This window comes from Ammodytes marinus, assembly GCF_949987685.1.
Source record: "Ammodytes marinus genome assembly, chromosome: 1".
Classification (NCBI taxonomy): Eukaryota; Metazoa; Chordata; class Actinopteri; order Uranoscopiformes; family Ammodytidae; genus Ammodytes; species Ammodytes marinus.
Window position 1 is genome coordinate 12,887,806 of NC_137230.1, and position 18,085 is coordinate 12,905,890.

Sequence of the window (18,085 nt, forward strand, 5' to 3'; positions counted from 1 at the left end):
AAAGGGGAAGGAACATAATTTAACCATCAACTGACCACTACAGGAGCTCCTCGCAAGATTCCTGACCAGGCAGCCAGACAATTAGTCAGAAGAGTAGCCAAACAGCCAAGGGTCACTCGAAAACAGTTTCAGACAGACCTAGAAGCAGCCGGTACAGTCATCATTGAGAAAACAATAGACAATGCACTGCACCTCCGAGGTCTCTAATGCATAATCACTTTGGAAGATGCCAAGAAATTACATACATGTTGAAGCTCATTTGAAGTTTGCTACATCATTTGGAGAAGCCTGTGGATTGCTGGGAGAATGTAGTGTGGTCAGTCGAGAAAATGTTTTAAGGTTTTGGAAGCGATACTATGCGCCATGGGGCGGCAAATTATAACCCTAAAAAATACAGTTTAGTTTGGAGTTGGAAGCATCATGGAATGGGGCTGTTTCTTTTCTCATGGTACCAGCATCCTCCACATTATTACAAGATGAATGGAGACATGGAGACTATCAATTGGTTTCAGAGGAATAGAATAAAATTGTTGGAATGGCCCAGTGAATCACAAGACCTAATAGATTAGGCCTACATTAGGCTATTTGTGGAGGGAACCAAAGATCAAGATTCACTAGCAGGCTTCCCCAAATCTTCAAGATTTAAAGATTGTCTGCATGGAAGACTGGGCCAAAATCCTAACTGAATACTAGGAAGCGTCTTGAAGTGTCTCAACCAGGTAGCATATTCAATAGGCTACATTTCAGCGAGTAGCCTATGTTGAAAACTATTTTCATTTGACATTCCACTTTTTCGCATATGCATTTTTAATGGATAAATGTTACAACTGAACTTCTTAACCTGTGAAGTGTGTTGAATAGCCTACTTTAGCCTATCCCCCACTGTATAGCCTAGTGCAGCATTTATGTTGGCTGATAAGCAGGCCTAGGCATTACAAAAACTGACCCAGCCTACATTGATAGCCTATGTCTGAGGAAATTTAAGAAGCAGAGTCATGAGTTTGTCCACCAGAGAGCGGTGATGGGCTTCTTTGTAAACCATAGGCTAATTCAGATACATTTTTGGATAGCCTAATTTAATTAAAGGGATCCCTACTAGCAAAAAGACAAAAACAAACATTTGGTAATAGCCCTACATGCTTGAAAGTAGTCAGGTCTATGAACATATCCTGTCAATTGCCTAATAATAAAATAATAATGTAAGTTGATGTCTCCTGCCAAAATAAATGTTGTGTTACTGTTCTTATCAACCAGCACTTTTACTCTCCTTTATGTGTGTGTGTCTCCCATGGTGTCTCCACAAAAAGTCCCAAACTGAGCATGGGTCCAGTTGGTCCAGTTTCAGCCCCCTGCTCCTGCGCGCACGGCAAACGCACACGCACACATGACCCGGGTCACATCACATGACGGTGATCCCCAGTAGTACCTCCTGGTTCAGACGGACTGGCTGCACGGAGCGGGGCTAGCTGTTAGCTTCAACTGTCTACGGCCGAGATGGTGAGTGTTAAAACGAGCAGCAACTGTTCAGACCGCACTGAAACGAACCGGGTGATAATGAACCAAAAGCCCGGCGTTAACACGAACCCTCGGCTTCACATGACAGCAGCTTATTAATATTTAAAGAGGACAGGAACGATAGCTGGGCTGGTCGTGTTAGCATTGGTACGAGGCCGTCTCTGCTAGCTCTATGATGTTTGGGCTAGCCAAACGTAGCAGCTGTGCTTATAGATTGATGGGAACTACGAGTGTTTAATAATTATTGGGAGGTAGGCTTCTAGCTTGTTTATTTTTTCCGGTTATTGGAGCTACAAAGAGGGATGAAGAGAAATGTGGGTGTTAGCGCGATCTACTATTCTAAGCTATGTCACATGCATGATGAACAACACTTGAAAAACTACCATGATTTTGATGTTAAAAACATTTGCTCGATTGAAACGAATTGATCACGTATCGCTTTAAATAGTTATGGACTACATTGCATGACATGCAAGTTGATATCCTCTGACTTGGTTGCTGTATTTACGACGTTATTTGCTCAAGTGTAGGTAGCTCAATAGGTTGATTTAGATTGTCCACCCATATACCCATATCCCTTTTAAATGATACAACAAATTAAAGCGCCCAACTCGTGTCCAGACAGTGATATTGTCTCTCCTGACATCTTGACGAGTGTGCTGATTCCTCCAGATTTGCTGCTCCCAGCATTGTGAAAACATGTGGTTGTGCCAGCTCATAGGAAAACAATGTGGCTGTGCAGCTGGTGATGATAAGGGATTGCATTAGTGTGGAAATACCAGATGTTATCCTTCTACCTGACCTGAGTATGGATTGGGAGTAGCTGTGGTGGGCATTTACAAGGTTACAGCCCTAGACTTTGATCGTGTCCAGAATGCACCCATCAGTCTTGTTGTTGTTGTTGTGCACACCACACACACTTACAGACGTTGACTTAGCAGCTGTGGTGGTGTTTGGGAAATTGGGATCACTAGAGTGCAGACAGATACATCCCATTGAATGTCTGCCATAAGAGTACCTGCAGATGGGTTTTAACAAGGCCACGAGCAGTGTGACCACGGGCCAGTGGGGGGACTGGGAAGGGGGGGGGGAATCGTGCTGAATCTTCCTGCAGCTCGGAACAGACAAACGGCCCTAGTGTGAGTGCGCCTTAAGGCATTTCTTAAGGGTTAACTATGAACCTTGGAGATTAAAAACAGATCTCAAAATGTGATGTTCATGCTGTTCAGGATTAGTATAGCAAAGGACGTGTTCTTCTGTGAATGGAGGCTGGGTCAATCTCATACTCTGACAAACTAGCAAAGTTCAAAGAAGTCGTCTTTATCCCTGTGTGTGATGCACTGACTGCTTTCTAATGATGCCCTTTGTGCTTTCAGAGTTTCCTAGGAGGTTTGTTTGCGCCGGTATGTGAGATAGACGTGCTGCTGAACGACGCAGAGAGCAGGAAGACGGCCGAGCTGAAGACAGAGGATGGGAAAGTGGAGAAACACTACCTGTTCTACGACGGAGAGTCTGTGTCTGGCAAGGTCGGCTGACTTTATATCATTCATAAAGTGGGATACAGAGGTCCACAGGGTTCAGCATATAGAGCATGATTTAAAATGTGTTGTCATTTCATTTGATATTAAATTGTACACACACACATATACACCAGCAGGTATGTACTAACAAGGCCGGGATAGCTGTAGTCAGATATGTGTATGTGCTCTATAAATAGAGGACTCTCTCCTTTCTAGTGAAATACATATTTGTCCGTTGTATTTTGGTTCACGTGATACTTGATCTCTTGATCAAATGTTTCCTCTCCAGGTGGATCTCAATGTGAAGGCGGGAGGAAAGCGACTGGAGCACCAGGGCATCCGCATAGAGTTTGTTGGACAGATAGGTGAGCATGAGTCAAGTGATGCATTAGTGCATTATTATAGCTATAATTATCCTTCTCTATAATGTATAAGGTCAATGGACACTTGACTCTTTTAATGATTATGACAAATTCAGTTGCTGCTTCGATGTTATTAGGATGGTGCTGATGGATTTGGTTCAACATCAAAACCTAAAAATCGCCCTCTGCTACTGGGTCCATGAGACGTTTGAAATGCTAATTAGGCGCATTGGGCTACATGCCAACAGTAGGTTCTTGGCTTTATTGTTTGGTTTAAAAGGAGGTTTAAGAAAGCATGTGGTCGTCATGTGCAGCCTGCCGCAGTGGAGCTAAACTCTCCTCGGACTGTACTTGAAGTAGGAGGATGGTAACAAAAGCAGTGTTTGGAAAAAGTGAGGAAAGCTTGAAATAAAACTAAAAATGTGAGTCAGACTGTGTTGAATTATACAAGCCCCAGACCACTAATCACTGTATATCCACTCTCATTTCATTTAATTTTTTATTTTATTTCAGACATATCAAAAACAATACAAAACTAAATGAAAAGCACAAAAATACAACAAACAAAATTTATGTTTAAAAGACTTCACAAAAAGAAAAGAACAAAGAAAACTAATTATCTGTATTGATGTGACATGCCCGAAAAGGAGCAGGAAGAAGTATACACTTATTTAATCCTACTCTGCTGTATTTCAGAGCTGTTCTCTGATAAGAGCAACACCCATGAGTTTGTGGACTTGGTTAAAGAGTTGGCTCTACCCGGAGAACTGGCACAGAACAGGAGCTACGACTTTGAGTTCATGCAGGTGGAGAAGCCGTATGAGTCCTATACCGGAGCCAATGTCAGGCTAAGGTAATTGTGTTACACAAATAGGTCCATTGAATACTGAATTTCAATCAGCAAAATATGACAAGTCTTACAACTCTTTGTCTGTCTGTCTGTCCATCTGTTCAGGTCATCCCTTGTTAGCGTGATATCTCATGAGGCTTTTTCTTCAAACACAAATGTCCAGTCTAATTCAAGGATTAACTGATTAGATTTTTGGAGGTCAAATGTCAAGGGCACTGTGACGTCATGCCTCATGAATGCAATCTCTGTGTTCTAATACCCATACTTTCTGCTATTTAGTATGGCAGAAAAAAGATTTATGATGTCCCAATTCTTTTGGTCAGATTTAGTATGCTTCAAAAAACCCGAATGTTTACTACATCCGTCCGAGATTTTTTGTGTTGAAAACAGCATGCTATTTGGGGGATTCTGACCCACAATCCAGTGCGCACTGGAAGTTACGTCACATCGACGGAGCTAACGTATGGAAAACAACCGGGGATGCGACGGATATAAAAATCGAGAGGCAAGATCAAGATGCAATGTTATGATGAAATCAATAAGTAAAAGTCCCAATTGTATGCCTACTGCATGCTAACTGGATTATTTGTATGGTCAAATTTAGTATGTAGAATAGAAAATAGAAAGAGTATGCGATTTGGAACGCAGGAAATAACTCCAGAACGCTTTGAGGGATTTTCATAAAATTTTGCAGAAATTACCACTCTCATTCAAGGATGGACTGATTAGCCTATAGTCATAGTTCAAAGGTCAAGGGCACTGTGATCTCATTCCTTAATGAATGCAATAGCTCAAACTTTGATAAGAGGATAGACTGATTTAAATGATGTGGCCAAGGTCACTCAGACCTTGCATATTGTGAGCGCAATATCTCAAGATTGCTGTGGGCGATTTTCACAAATGTCAACTCTGACTCAAAGATGAACTGAATAGATTTAGGAGGTTGCAGTGTCCATATTGTAGCTTATAAGAAGTTTTACCTTCTTTAAAGCATTGCCTACCCCCACTGTAGTTTACTGTTTGGCAATTATATGTCTTGTTGAGGCATATAACCGCCAGGCAGTATTTCTAGTTTAATACTGTTTATATGTTGGTCACGTTGATGGATACAACATGTGCGTCCAGTCTGACTCTAAATGCTTACATTTGTGTTCTTGGTGCAGGTATTTTCTCAGGGTGACAGTGGTTCGTCGTTTGTCTGACTTAGTGAAGGAATACGAGCTGATTGTCCACCAGTTAGCCACTTACCCAGATGTCAACAACTCCATCAAGATGGAGGTCGGCATAGAGGACTGTCTGCACATTGAGTTTGAATATAATAAATCGAAGTAAGATCAGTATCACTTTGACTTTTTCTGTTGAAGTCTTTATTTTTTCCTTTAGACAAAAAACAATTGAGACTTTAGGTCAGTTTGAGCAGCTGCTCTTGATGTCTGTCCCTTCGTTAGATACCACCTCAAGGACGTTATAGTTGGGAAGATCTACTTCCTGCTGGTCAGGATCAAGATCCAACACATGGAGCTACAGCTCATCAAGAAAGAGATAACAGGCATTGGTAAGAGTCCGGGCTAGACACATGTGAAATGAAACTAACATAGATAATGGTCAATATATAGACACATGGATCAGTGTGACTGGACCATCAGCATGACTCTGTGTTAAGCACCTTTTGAGCTTTCTCTAGCTGTGAAATACTGTAGTTTGTTTACTCGTCTGTTAACTGTTGACTGATTTAGTTCCCAATAAGAGCATAGCAACTTCTGGCAGCTCTGTTCTACTTTAATCATTCTGACCTACTCACTTAGTGTAATATGAACTATAGAATAATCATCCTCCTTTTCAGGGCCCAGTAATACCACAGAGACTGAGACGGTTGCAAAGTATGAAATCATGGATGGCGCCCCAGTTAAAGGAGAATCAATCCCTATCAGACTGTTCCTGGCAGGTAAGGTCTCCTCTCTTCCAATTTAAGAATTTAGTTGACAATGAGCAGTTAGTTATATTTTAAGTGCTGCTCTTTGACAGTTGACATTATATGACTTTATATCATCAATGTTTCAGTTTCCCACTTTTTTCATATTTCTTTACTTAAAGTTTGAGTGGACATCATATCACAGCCTCTGCTCCCTTACAGGATATGACATGACACCCACCATGAGAGATGTCAACAAAAAGTTCTCTGTACGTTACTTCCTTAATCTGGTGCTGGTGGATGACGAGGACAGAAGATACTTTAAACAACAGGTAACACACTTCATAGTTCTCTGCCTCACTGCGCTGATTTTAAAAACTTGACACAATGTGTTTGGAAATGATATTTAGTTACCTGGCATCTCTCACCTACCAATTTGTACATGGTATCAAATGGCTACTTTGATAATTCTATCATTTATAACATTAATATATGTGTGCCTTGTTCCAAACTAGTCTGTCACACGTGCAGGCCTACTGCCGAACGACCATGTGTTTTACCTAGAATACAGTTGGTTTCTGTCCGTCAAGCTGATTTACAATATTGCTTCCTTTTTTTAATAGTAAACATGGTTTACTTTAAAGGTACCCTGGACTGGAAGCATATTGTCATCAGACAATGTGCTTCCAGTCTGACTTATCCTTCTGTCCTCCCTCCTTAACAGTATTGCAGTATAAATATTCATTTCTGCATTCTTTTAGTTCTTGTTTTTACATGACATTTTCTCTCTACTTTTGTACGTGTCTATTTGTATGCCACTAGATGTTGAAATAGTACTACTGTCAGTGTCTTCATTCCTCTGCCTTCTGTCTGTAGGAGATCGTTTTGTGGAGAAAAGCGCCAGAGAAGATTAGGAAAAGAAACTTCCATCAGCGCTACGAATCGCCCGAGCCCAGAACCATGCCCGCTACTGCAGAGCAGCCAGAGATGTGAACGCAGCGCTATTATATGAACTGATACTACACACAGACACACCCCAACTCTTCACTGCTGAACAGCCAGATGTGTGAGGGCTGCTCCCCCCCCCCCCACCCCACCCCCCACTGTCTCCCTGGACTGGGAAAATGTCTGTACACATAACTTAGCTTCAGACATACCCCTCACCCCTTTTCGCAGCTTAAGACGTGAGCTGTCAGACCACCATCACTCTCTCCCCCAGGACTGAAAAAACACTTGCAAACGGACGCACAAGCAAAACTATCCAAGTAGGCTGAATACTAAATGTCAAAGGCAAGAGTGCACATCAAACCGACCCCAAGTGAGGAACAGTGAGGCAGCCTATTTTACTTTGGTGTCGCACAATGGCACACAAGTGAAGCCATGCAGTCTCAGTTTGAAGAATGCATGAACAGGAGCGAAGATGGGGAAATAAGAGATGGCTACATGCGAGCACCACATCGTTCACCCCCTTCTTCTGCAATAGGAGCTTCTTGCGTTTGCACATTTGGACAGCATTTATCCTGGACTCTTCTCCGACACCCATTTATTCCCATCCAAACATTCATATTCTCTGCCCATTGAAGACTCTCGAGGTCAATTTGACATGTCGGCCTCTCGTCAAGATGAATACTTGTTTTATTCCTCTGTGGTTTTTCTAAAGTCAGGATGTTTCTCTGGCACGAGGCATTTAGTTTGATCTTTAAAGTGTTGTTTATTTATGACTCATGTTGCAGGATAGAAAACTTTTATTGTTTGTCTTCCAAAGTTATTTTAAGAGTCTGTTCACCAAAATTACAAAATCCCTGTTCCATGACAGGTATGTGGATTTTCTAGATTATAGGGCAGTACAATTTCAGTGCTTTGAGCACAAAAGGAGTGTCGCTATGACTCGATCTAAAAATATTTTTGGTGAACAGAACTTTAGGTTCCCATGTCAGGGCTGGTATTGGCTCACTCTCACTTTTGTTGACTTCAGAAATCGATTTTCTTCAATTTCTAAAACTCAGCATAAAGCAATAAAAAAATGGTTTAACGCTGAGGATGTTACCCGGCTACGTAGCTTCAATTGAAAATGTTCTGTTATCACTACACGAGAAGCAGTTTCTATTGACACTTAAAATGATTCAATAGAAGATTGCAATGATGCTAGCCATGATCAGCACACTTTCTTGTCTGCCTCACCTTTTATTTTTATTTTTAGGGTGCAGGGTATTTTGAGCCTGTTTGTTTGGTATAGGTAAAATGCAAATGTTAGTAAATGCTTTGTATCTGTTAAGCACTGGAAGGGGATGCAGTATCAATACACTGTAAAGCCCGATAATGTTCCACTGTGATGCTCAGGCCGGTAATTTTCGGTCCTGCTTTAAAGACACACCTACAAGCGCACACACTGTTACAGTTTGGTGATGTTACAGCTCTTTTGTGTGTAGGCTGAATTTGCCTGCTGAACTGTGGCCAGTTTTGCACTTAACCCTCTGATGCTTAACTCTGTTCTTTAGGGGGCATGGATGCTGAAACTAAAGCTCCCTTAAGGACAATATCACCTCCGAGACCTCCTGTGTCCGTGGAGGAAATTATACTGTTATTTACAGATCACTGTACTTATTAATTACAACATTTTGTTTGGGATGTCCAGGCTGTATTTCATTAACTGCTGAACACACATCTACAGTTACATATGAAATGTTACATTCACTATAGTGTTCTTGCATTCTGTATTTTATTTTGTTTGTTTGGGAACTGCAAGTTACTTCCTGGCAAGTAACTATTTATTTCTGTCTGTCAGGCATATTTTCTGTTTTTCTGAATGCTGTACAGGTAGAGTATGTTTGGTGTAGGCTTACGTTTAAAACCTTCACAAGTAATGAAGTAAACACTCAAAAGCCAAAACACTCTGCCCCTGTCTTAGCTACTGCATGTTGATCTTTACACAATGTCGAAATCATGATGCCATCAACTTGTGTGTATGATATGTGTATATACACCAAACCCAAATATATAGAACGGTGAATAATGAATAAAGCAAATTTATACTGAAAATAATTTGTGCTGGAGTTTTTTCTACAATGATAATTATAAAACATCTAGTAAGACGAGTTCAGTTCAACTCTTTACCGTTAAAGGGCACATCTCAACATGTTTTGCACAAAGAATACATAAGTTATCCAACTTGGGAAATACCAACAGCTGTCAGGTGCTGCAGCCAAGTGGCCAAGTCACAGGCTTTCAATAAGGTGGTTGGTTTATGTTTATTTTGATATAGGCTATCTCTAATTATGGCCGCTTATTGAACAAGGAATTTTAGCTATATTTTAAACAGAAATGGGCTTTTTTATTAACAGACTATTTTTAACTAACACAAAAATAACCACAAGTCTCCATCACTCCAAGTTCGTTTTTACGCGGAAGACAATGTGCAAGAGCCGCTGATAGCTGGACCAGTTTTTCATACGGCGAGGCAATCATCAGCGTATCAGAAACGATCTTCGGGTTCAGCCATAGAGGAAACCTTATTTTTTGCCTGTCCATATTTTACTTTAATACTTGTATTTCTTACTATTTGATTCACAGTGCTCAAACATTTATAAATGTAGTCTTAATTTCAAACAGTCGTCTTCTTTATTGAGAATGTATCAGTCGTAGTACTTGAATACACATCATTTTTAGGACAGGCACATTTGTCGGCCGCTACAGAATGACTGGTCCTGTCCCACGTTGTGTCAGCAGGAAGAGGACAGTGTTGACCGTCCTCTGTGGAAGCGTTATGCACATATTTAGACCGACTTAGACATGTTTAGCAGCATGGAGGGACTGTAGCGACATTGTATACGCAGCCCACGGAAGGAGCTCACACTTGGGCTGTAAAACCGCTCGCTGCGATGTCAGTGAACCGGTGCATGTACTTGTTTTCTCGGCTTCACCGCCACATAAGCCCCCGCACCCGCATCACCGCCGCGGCTGGCAGCTGTCATGTGCCTTCCTCTGGGTCTGGCTTGTTTCACAAAGAGACTGGTTCAGTGGTTCGGAGCAGAAATGTCTCATCCAACAGCTCTTCCTCCAAACCGGTGGACACCTCTCTGTTCGTGCCCGTTTCCCTGAAGACCGACACCTCGGCGGATGGCTGCGTGGGAGCAGAGCTCACCCAGCCGCTCGATAAAAGTCAGTGAACTACTAACTCACCCAAGCTACTCTATTTGCATTTAATGTGTACATGTTAAAGCCATTCCATGTGTGTCTTCTCTCTGTTTCACTACTCACTCACTCTCTCTCTCTTTCCCTGTGACACAGATGAGCTGCTCAAAGTCATGAACCGCTTTTATAAGAAGAAGGAGATGCAGAAGCTGGCGGCAGAACACGGCCTGGATGGTGAGAAACAGCTACAGATCTGTTTACAGTTGGCAAGGCTTTGTTCTCAAAACACACCTCATTCTCTTTAATGCAGTCATATCAATAACTGATAAATCACTCACTGTCCCATTATAGTGATCATATTGACAGTATTTGTATTCTTTAACTCTCATATTATTACCTGGGGTGGTTGTTAACTTAGTCTGGATCAGGGTGAAGGTTGGGGGTTTGGTCCCCAACTCCTTTTTTCCTCCGTTTGAAGTTTCCTTGAGTGTGACACTGACTGACACACACTAAGGGCGCTACCTTGCATGTTCGCTTTCTGTCGTTTATGTTCCCTTGTGTTTGTGAATCGTACCAGCGTGCTTTCGTAAAGCAAGCCTTGTGTGTCTGTTCTTTGTGTTTGTACACACAGCTCGTCTGTTCCACCAGGCCTTCATTAGCTTCAGGAAGTATGTCCTGGAGGTGACATCACTCCCTGCAGATGTGCACATCATCTTTAGTGACATCTCGTTCGGAGCAGGTGTGTGTTGTTTTTTTAATCACATTTGAAAATGCACTTGTTCTGACTAGATAATATGGCTTAATTCTAGTGAAATCAAATCAAATATACTTTAAATGTCTCTTGTACCCCAGGTCATGTAGATGACATCTACCCGTACTTCATGCGTCATGCAAGACAAATCTTTCCAATGCTGGACTGTATGGATGACCTGAGAAAGATCTCAGATCTTAGAGTCCCCGCTAACTGGTATGTGTTATAGAGGCAGGCCTGCTTGTGCTGTTTATACATATGATGTTAACAATGTTGCACTGACAGTGGTTCACAACTTTACTTCCGCTGTGATGGTCCAATACGTCACCATGTGTATGCATGAATGGGTCAGAGATCGCTCACAGTATTACTTTGTGGTCACAGTTTTCTTTTGTGCATGTCCGTGTTCATTAGGTACCCTGAGGCTCGTGCCATCCAGAGGAAGGTGGTCTTCCATGCTGGCCCCACTAACAGTGGTAAGACCTACCATGCCATCCAGCGCTACCTGGCTGCTAAGTCTGGAGTCTACTGTGGACCCCTGAAGCTACTGGCCCACGAGATCTTTGAGAAGAGCAACAAGGCCGTACGTATCTGACTTTTTCTGTCAACAACTGTTAGCAGGTCTTAGGGAGCTCTGTTGTGTATTGGTAAACGGGAGCTGTGTAAAATCTGATAAATTGCCTCAAGTGACACAATCCCAGACCCAACTATTGCTGGTTGAATTGTGTGTAAACAACAGGGAATAGACATGTATGTAAGCGTTGTAGTTTTTTTCTTGTCTTTATCTTACTGCGTATATCCTGTCTGTATTTGTAACACTTCATCCTTTATCTCTTCCTCACCATACCTGGTTGCTGACGGTTGGCCTGTGTGTGTGTTTGTGTGTATTGGCAGGGTGTGCCCTGTGACTTGGTCACTGGAGAGGAGAGGACCTTCATGGATGAGGAGGGTCGTCCAGCTGGACATGTGGCATGTACCATTGAGATGTGCAGCGTCACCACGCCTTGTAAGAACTATGAACGCATGCAAACATTTCTGTTGTCATATAAATAAATATGACAACAACCAATTACATGTGTTTGATGTATGATACTGTAGAAATGTAGGCACTGATTCAAATGAAGTTATTTTGTTGTCTTTAGATGAAGTGGCTGTAATCGATGAAATTCAAATGATAAGAGATCTTTCCAGAGGCTGGGCCTGGACCAGAGCACTGCTGGGTTTGTAACTCACACTCAAAGACATCAAGTCAAATACACACACAAGACCTTTTGCACAGTGTCTTAGACCTCATGGTTTGTATTTCAGTTATTTTTGTTCTTTGTGCCTTTGATTCTGCCATTACTCTTGAATGATGAACACCTTGTATCTGTGCAGGTCTCTGTGCAGAGGAGATCCACGTGTGTGGGGAACCTGCAGCCATAGACTTCATCAGAGAGCTGATGTACACCACTGGAGAGGAGGTGGAGGTGAGGCTAGAATGGAAGCAGGAAGAGAGGAGTGTCTCTGTTGCTGTTATTCAATGTAATTAAAATCATTGTCCTTTGGGTAAACTCTCTCTCTCTCTCTCTCCACCCACTCTTTTGTCTCCACACTCCTTTCCCTCTCTTTAGGTCCACACCTACAAGCGTTTAACTCCATTCTCAATCTTAGACCGTGCTGTGGAGTCGTTAGACAACTTGAGTCAAGGAGATTGTATTGTCTGCTTCAGTAAAAATGACATCTACTCCATTAGCAGACAGATTGAGGCCAGAGGGCTGGAATGTGCCGTCATTTACGGGAGCTTACCGCCGGGTGAGTTTGAGTGTTTTTATTACATACTGTAGATGTATGACTGTGTGCAGAGGAAATGGCCCAATGTGCCTTTTTGTGTGATGGGAACGTCTGTGGTTAAGCTCCATACTGTGTGACGGACACAAAGCTCAGTTGTTCTGTCATTTACAGGCACCAAACTGTCACAGGCCAAGAAGTTCAACGACCCTGATGACCCCTGCAAGATACTGGTTGCTACAGATGCTATTGGAATGGGCCTCAACCTGTAAGTAACGTTTTACCTTCAAGGTATACCCCCCCCCCAAGCAGTAATAATTTAAAAACATAATAAATAAGCATTTATATTACCCCAATGAAATATGTACATTTCTAAAATAAGTAGCGTGTGTGCTGTCAGTATTTTAAAATATATTATATAGTTATTAATTTTGAAATATTTCTGTAAACCAATAAGAGTTGCCAGGAATGATTTAATCCTACATATCAGAGGGCTTTTAACAAGACTCTCATCTTCAAGCTGTAGCTTCAGTGGCAATGTAATTGTCCAATTTCTATCAAGAAATTGTGTCGATTGCATCAACTCAACTCCAATCTATTTGTCTGCCTTTCTTCCCCCTCTCTCTCTCCAGGAGTATCAAACGTATCATCTTCAACAGTCTGATAAAGCCTAATATTAATGAGAAAGGGGAGAAACAAATGGAGACCATCAGCACATCACAAGCTCTGCAGATCTCTGGCCGTGCAGGGAGGTCAGTCGCAGTTTAACTTATTTGATCTCAATTCAGAGTAAATCCAGGTATGATCAAGCTGTTGTTAGTTTCTGTCAAGTCAATGTTAAACCTGCCTCCTACGCTACCTCTCACAGGTTCTCCTCCAAGTTTTCAGAGGGACAAGTTACCACCATGCACAGAGATGATCTGCCAGTTCTGAAGGACATACTCAGCCACTCCGTAGAACCCATAGAGGTGATCATACACACACACACGATCACACGCTTGCACGCACTCAAACACACACTCTTGGGGGTGCCCTTAGCTCAGTTGGTGTCGGGCCGGGCCCAGCAGCAGACCCGGGTTCGATTCCCGCCCGCGGTCGTTCTCTGCATGTCACTCCCCTCTCTGCCCCATTTCACCTCTGTCTCTTCTCACTATCAATAACGCATAAAAAATGCCAAAAAATATATACAAAAAAAAAACACGCTCTAAGTTTACCGCAAAACCCCCAGCTTCACTGTGTATCTCCTCAGTAGAATATGACACATATCTTGTGTTCCTGATGCTCATCCCTCTACTCTGTGTCTCAGACTGCAGGTCTCCATCCTACAGCAGAGCAGATTGAGATGTTTGCTTATCATCTACCTGATGCCACACTGTCAAACCTTGTTGTGAGTATATAGAACCATGTCAACTTTTTCATGCTGTCTAAACCTACTCGGACTCATCCATGTGTATTGTACAAGTTGCTCTATTTGGTTGAGATCAAAGACTGCAAGGGAAGGGCATAACTGAAGTAATTGCATCTTCCCCAAAGCCATTGGGCCACTTGGTTACTCCTTTCTCTTTCTGGCTCTTTCTCATAGGACATATTTGTCAGCCTTTCTCAGGTGGAAGGTATGTATTTTGTCTGCAACATCGACGACTTCAAGTTCCTGGCGGATATGATTCAGCATATCCCACTCAACCTGAGGTCACGCTACGTCTTCTGTACTGCTCCCATCAACAAGAAGCAACCTTTTGTATGCACCTCCTTCCTAAAGGTAAGGGTGAGAATGAATGAGCTGTCAAACGAATGAATGAGCTGTCAAACGATTACAATTTTTAATCAGATTAATCACAGGATTCTGTGGATTAATCACGATTAATTTTACCAAATATGCCAGAAAAATTCATATTTTCTCTGTATATTGTTGTATGAACGGAAAGATAAATGACAGAAGGTGGATATGTTTAAAATTAGTATTTTTATTAATTGAAAATCCAAATGATGGTTTTAATACTGAAAATAAATTTAAATCAAACTAAAATATATACCTACCACACCATAATTAAATTGGTCTGTCTCTTTACTATGTCTTTGGGCAAATATAGGCTATATAATGGCATTTATTTGGTGAATCTATAGGTGGTGCATTCTTGAATTCAACTTGATTACAGTCCACGGTGTGTGTGTGTTTGAACGCGTGAATACGTCCTAGGGGACTGTTCATTTGTGCAAGGAAGCCGACGTTATGTTGATGTCTACTCACACACACCTCTGAAAACTGCAGACGTTTGAGTCCTTGCGGGCTCTGCACAGAGCGGACAATGTTTCTCCTCCTGTTGCTCCCGACATCAACTGTCACCCGCGACAGTTGATTTTATATACTATCTATGCCCCCGGCACAGACGTGACCGTTAGCAGATTTAAACACGGCATGGGCTAGCGTGCTGTTATGTTTGGCTGCGCGCAGCTACTGATCCTGGGTCAGACATAACGTTAGAGTGACTGTAGTACAGAGCCGGTGGGATGCACGGGGCGGATCATTCTGCACATGCGTTAATTCCAGAAATTAATCACCCTGCGTTAACGCGTTAATTTTAACAGCCCTAGTTAGAACAAAAACAAATAATTAAGAATAACAGCAACGACTGCAGATTGAGATGTTTGCCTATCATCTACCTGATATTTATTTGGGTCGGACATGCGCGACACAATGCAAGATTGGATCTGTTATCATCAATCAGACACACTGACTTTTGCTTTATCTTTTTTTCATTCAATTGATAAATTTAGACATTTGTTTTTACTTTAATTTAAATTTTTCTGTTCCGATCTGACAACAGATTTCAATTATGTAAAAAAAAAAGTTGTTATCAAGTTCTATAAAGTACTATAATACTTTTTTATAAGCAATGCACCTTTGCTCGCTCACTTTATGGATATGTCACACCGATAAAGAAATAAAATATTAATCCTGAATTAAATGATTGTCCTTATCAAGTAACCTTTGAGATTAGGGTCAAGTTGTAGTTTCTAATGTTGGTGTTGATGATCATTGTTGGATTAATTTGGCAACACTATTGCACTCCTCCCTAGAATAACTTCTTCATATTTGCCGTCCATTCTCTTGTCACTGAAGCTTTGCATAAAGTTCTGTACTTAGAGCCTTGTTGCACATGATTTGACTCTCGTCTCTCTTTCAGTTTGCCCGTCAGTTCAGTCGGGACGAACCTCTGACATTTGACTGGGTCTGTCGCCACGTCAGCTGGCCACTGGCGGCACCCAAGAACATCAAAGACTTGGTTCATTTGGAAGCTGTTCACGATGTGTTAGATCTGTACCTATGGTTGAGGTAACTTCATATTTCCACTTCCTCTCTACCTGTCGCTTAAATGGGATTATTCAGGGCAGTTGTTGTTTGATTCAGTGATCTTTTGGTTTGATTTGACTTTGATTGATGAAACAGGGTTTATAATGATCAACATATTAATTCCTTTAAACACTTGCTTACAGTATAACATTACAGGTGCATCTAAATAAAAATAGAAGATGAATTGAAAGTTTAAAAAAAATACTAATTTAATATTTAATATTCTAGATTCATTACACATAAAGTAAAATAAATTAAATTTTTTTAAAGTTTTATGTTGTCTTCTAATTTTGAGCCGTAATCATAAAAATAAAAATAAAAAATAAAGGGCTGACGCATTTCACTTTGAGTAATGAATCTAAAATACATAAAAGTTTCACTTTTTGAATGGAGTTTTCCATAATATTCAAATGTTCAACCTGTATATTTCTTCATGAAATGTCATTGCATTGCTACTGTTCTGTCTCTGTAGCTACCGTTTCATGGACATGTTTCCGGACACGGCCTACGTTCGTGAAATCCAGCGGGATCTCGATGACATCATCCAACAGGGCGTCCGAAACATCACCCGGCTCATCAAAGCCACTGACCCAGCCATCACTGACCCGCTGCAGACACAGAGCGCCAGGCGGGGAAAGACAGCCGCTAACAGTGGAGCTGCCGGCAGTAACTATGTAACCGGTGGCAAAAGTCAGATGGACATCTCTCTGGCCAGTCGCCTGGTGAGAGACGGCCTGTTGACTCCTGATTTGCTCAGGCAGCTGCAGAGGGAGTGGTCCAAAGATCAAAAGCAGGACTTCACCAATCAGAGCGCACTAGATACAGACCATCAAAATAACAACAAAGGGAAACGGAAAAAGAAGAAGAAATGAGGACACAAAAAAACAATAGTTTTGTTGTACATCAATCGATCAATGCTGTTCCCATGGGGATCAAAAACTCAGACTTGTAACAACAGATCCAAACCTTGGCAAACTGTTATTTAAAGGTTGTCAGGTCATTTTCCCCTTTTCACTGTGCGTATGTTTTTCTTCCAACATACAAATGTACAAACTTTAACTAGTGCTGGGATCCCACTCTTGTTATTGTAGGTAACTAAACCACTGGCTGTTCTCTCCGCTCTGCTGAAGGATCGGGTTCCTAATGAAGGATTTTCCCATTTCAGTGTGAGCAGAAAATATTGCACAGTTAGAAGAATCACATTGCAACCTGTCTGGTATTTAATGTAAAACTAACCTCACTGACTCCCTTGAATTTGGCTTACAAGGAAGAGATTCATGATGGGCTAATGGGCTCCTGTTTTAGCCATGTCCTGCCAGGATCCACCCATGAGCTACCAGTTCTAAGCTCCAGACTGACAAGAAACATGCTTACCACAATGTCAGTGTGGTAAACGCTGTATTAGAAGCATTATGATGAGTAAACAGGTTTAAATGCAGTGTTTCTGTCTAATGCCGGTCTGGAGCCAGTTTGCTTTCATTTGTTTAACTATACTCAAATTTAAAACTTTACAACAGCAGAAGCCTGATGCATATGCAGTGAAACTAATCTTAAATGATTTGCAGTTCCTGTAAACATTTTGAATAGATTGAACTGAGTGAAGCCCTTTTACTGTAAATGAGATGCCATATTTTTGTCTGGTTTATACATTTAATGTAATTACATTGGTCTATTAAATATGTATGTTTTAAATTACTTGGTTTCATGTTTATATTGTGATGTGCCAGCTAGCAAGGGAGTAACATTTTTGAATGGCAATTACCATGATTTTCACATGTGACTTTTAAATGGAAGATTTAATCATATGTTAAAAAAAGAAAAAAAAAACTACCTACTTGTAAAGTATGTCACTGACAAGAATGCCACTTCTTTATCTCCATGCCCTTTGCCAAATACCTAATATTTTGATGATCTAAGTTTCT

At 41.4% G+C, this 18,085-nt stretch overlaps 2 protein-coding genes across 3 annotated transcripts; both read left to right on the forward strand.

Annotated features, from left to right (window-relative positions):
- Positions 1-1,428: 1,428 nt before the first annotated feature.
- vps26a (VPS26, retromer complex component A) lies at positions 1,429-9,160 on the forward strand. Its single transcript, XM_080026300.1, has 9 exons — positions 1,429-1,497; positions 2,892-3,041; positions 3,325-3,400; positions 4,094-4,250; positions 5,411-5,575; positions 5,696-5,802; positions 6,091-6,192; positions 6,382-6,491; positions 7,036-9,160. The coding sequence occupies exons 1-9, from the start codon at positions 1,495-1,497 to the stop codon at positions 7,150-7,152; spliced, it is 987 nt and encodes a 328-aa protein (XP_079882426.1). The 5' UTR covers positions 1,429-1,494; the 3' UTR covers positions 7,153-9,160.
- Positions 9,161-9,896: 736 nt separating this feature from the next.
- Positions 9,897-17,827, forward strand: supv3l1 (SUV3-like helicase). 2 transcript variants are annotated; one of them, XM_080032297.1, is made up of 16 exons: positions 9,897-10,317; positions 10,447-10,524; positions 10,922-11,029; positions 11,143-11,257; positions 11,456-11,624; positions 11,936-12,047; positions 12,184-12,261; positions 12,419-12,510; positions 12,655-12,835; positions 12,986-13,079; positions 13,444-13,563; positions 13,680-13,779; positions 14,118-14,198; positions 14,394-14,570; positions 15,997-16,145; positions 16,636-17,827. In XM_080032297.1, exons 1-16 carry the CDS (start codon positions 10,038-10,040, stop codon positions 17,033-17,035), a joined length of 2,334 nt encoding a protein of 777 aa, XP_079888423.1. In that variant the 5' UTR covers positions 9,897-10,037; the 3' UTR covers positions 17,036-17,827. The 2 variants fall into 2 exon arrangements, with proteins under 2 accessions (XP_079888423.1, XP_079888424.1); XM_080032298.1 differs by having other exon boundaries at positions 10,267-10,321; positions 10,452-10,524.
- The last annotated feature ends 258 nt before the right edge of the window (positions 17,828-18,085 follow it).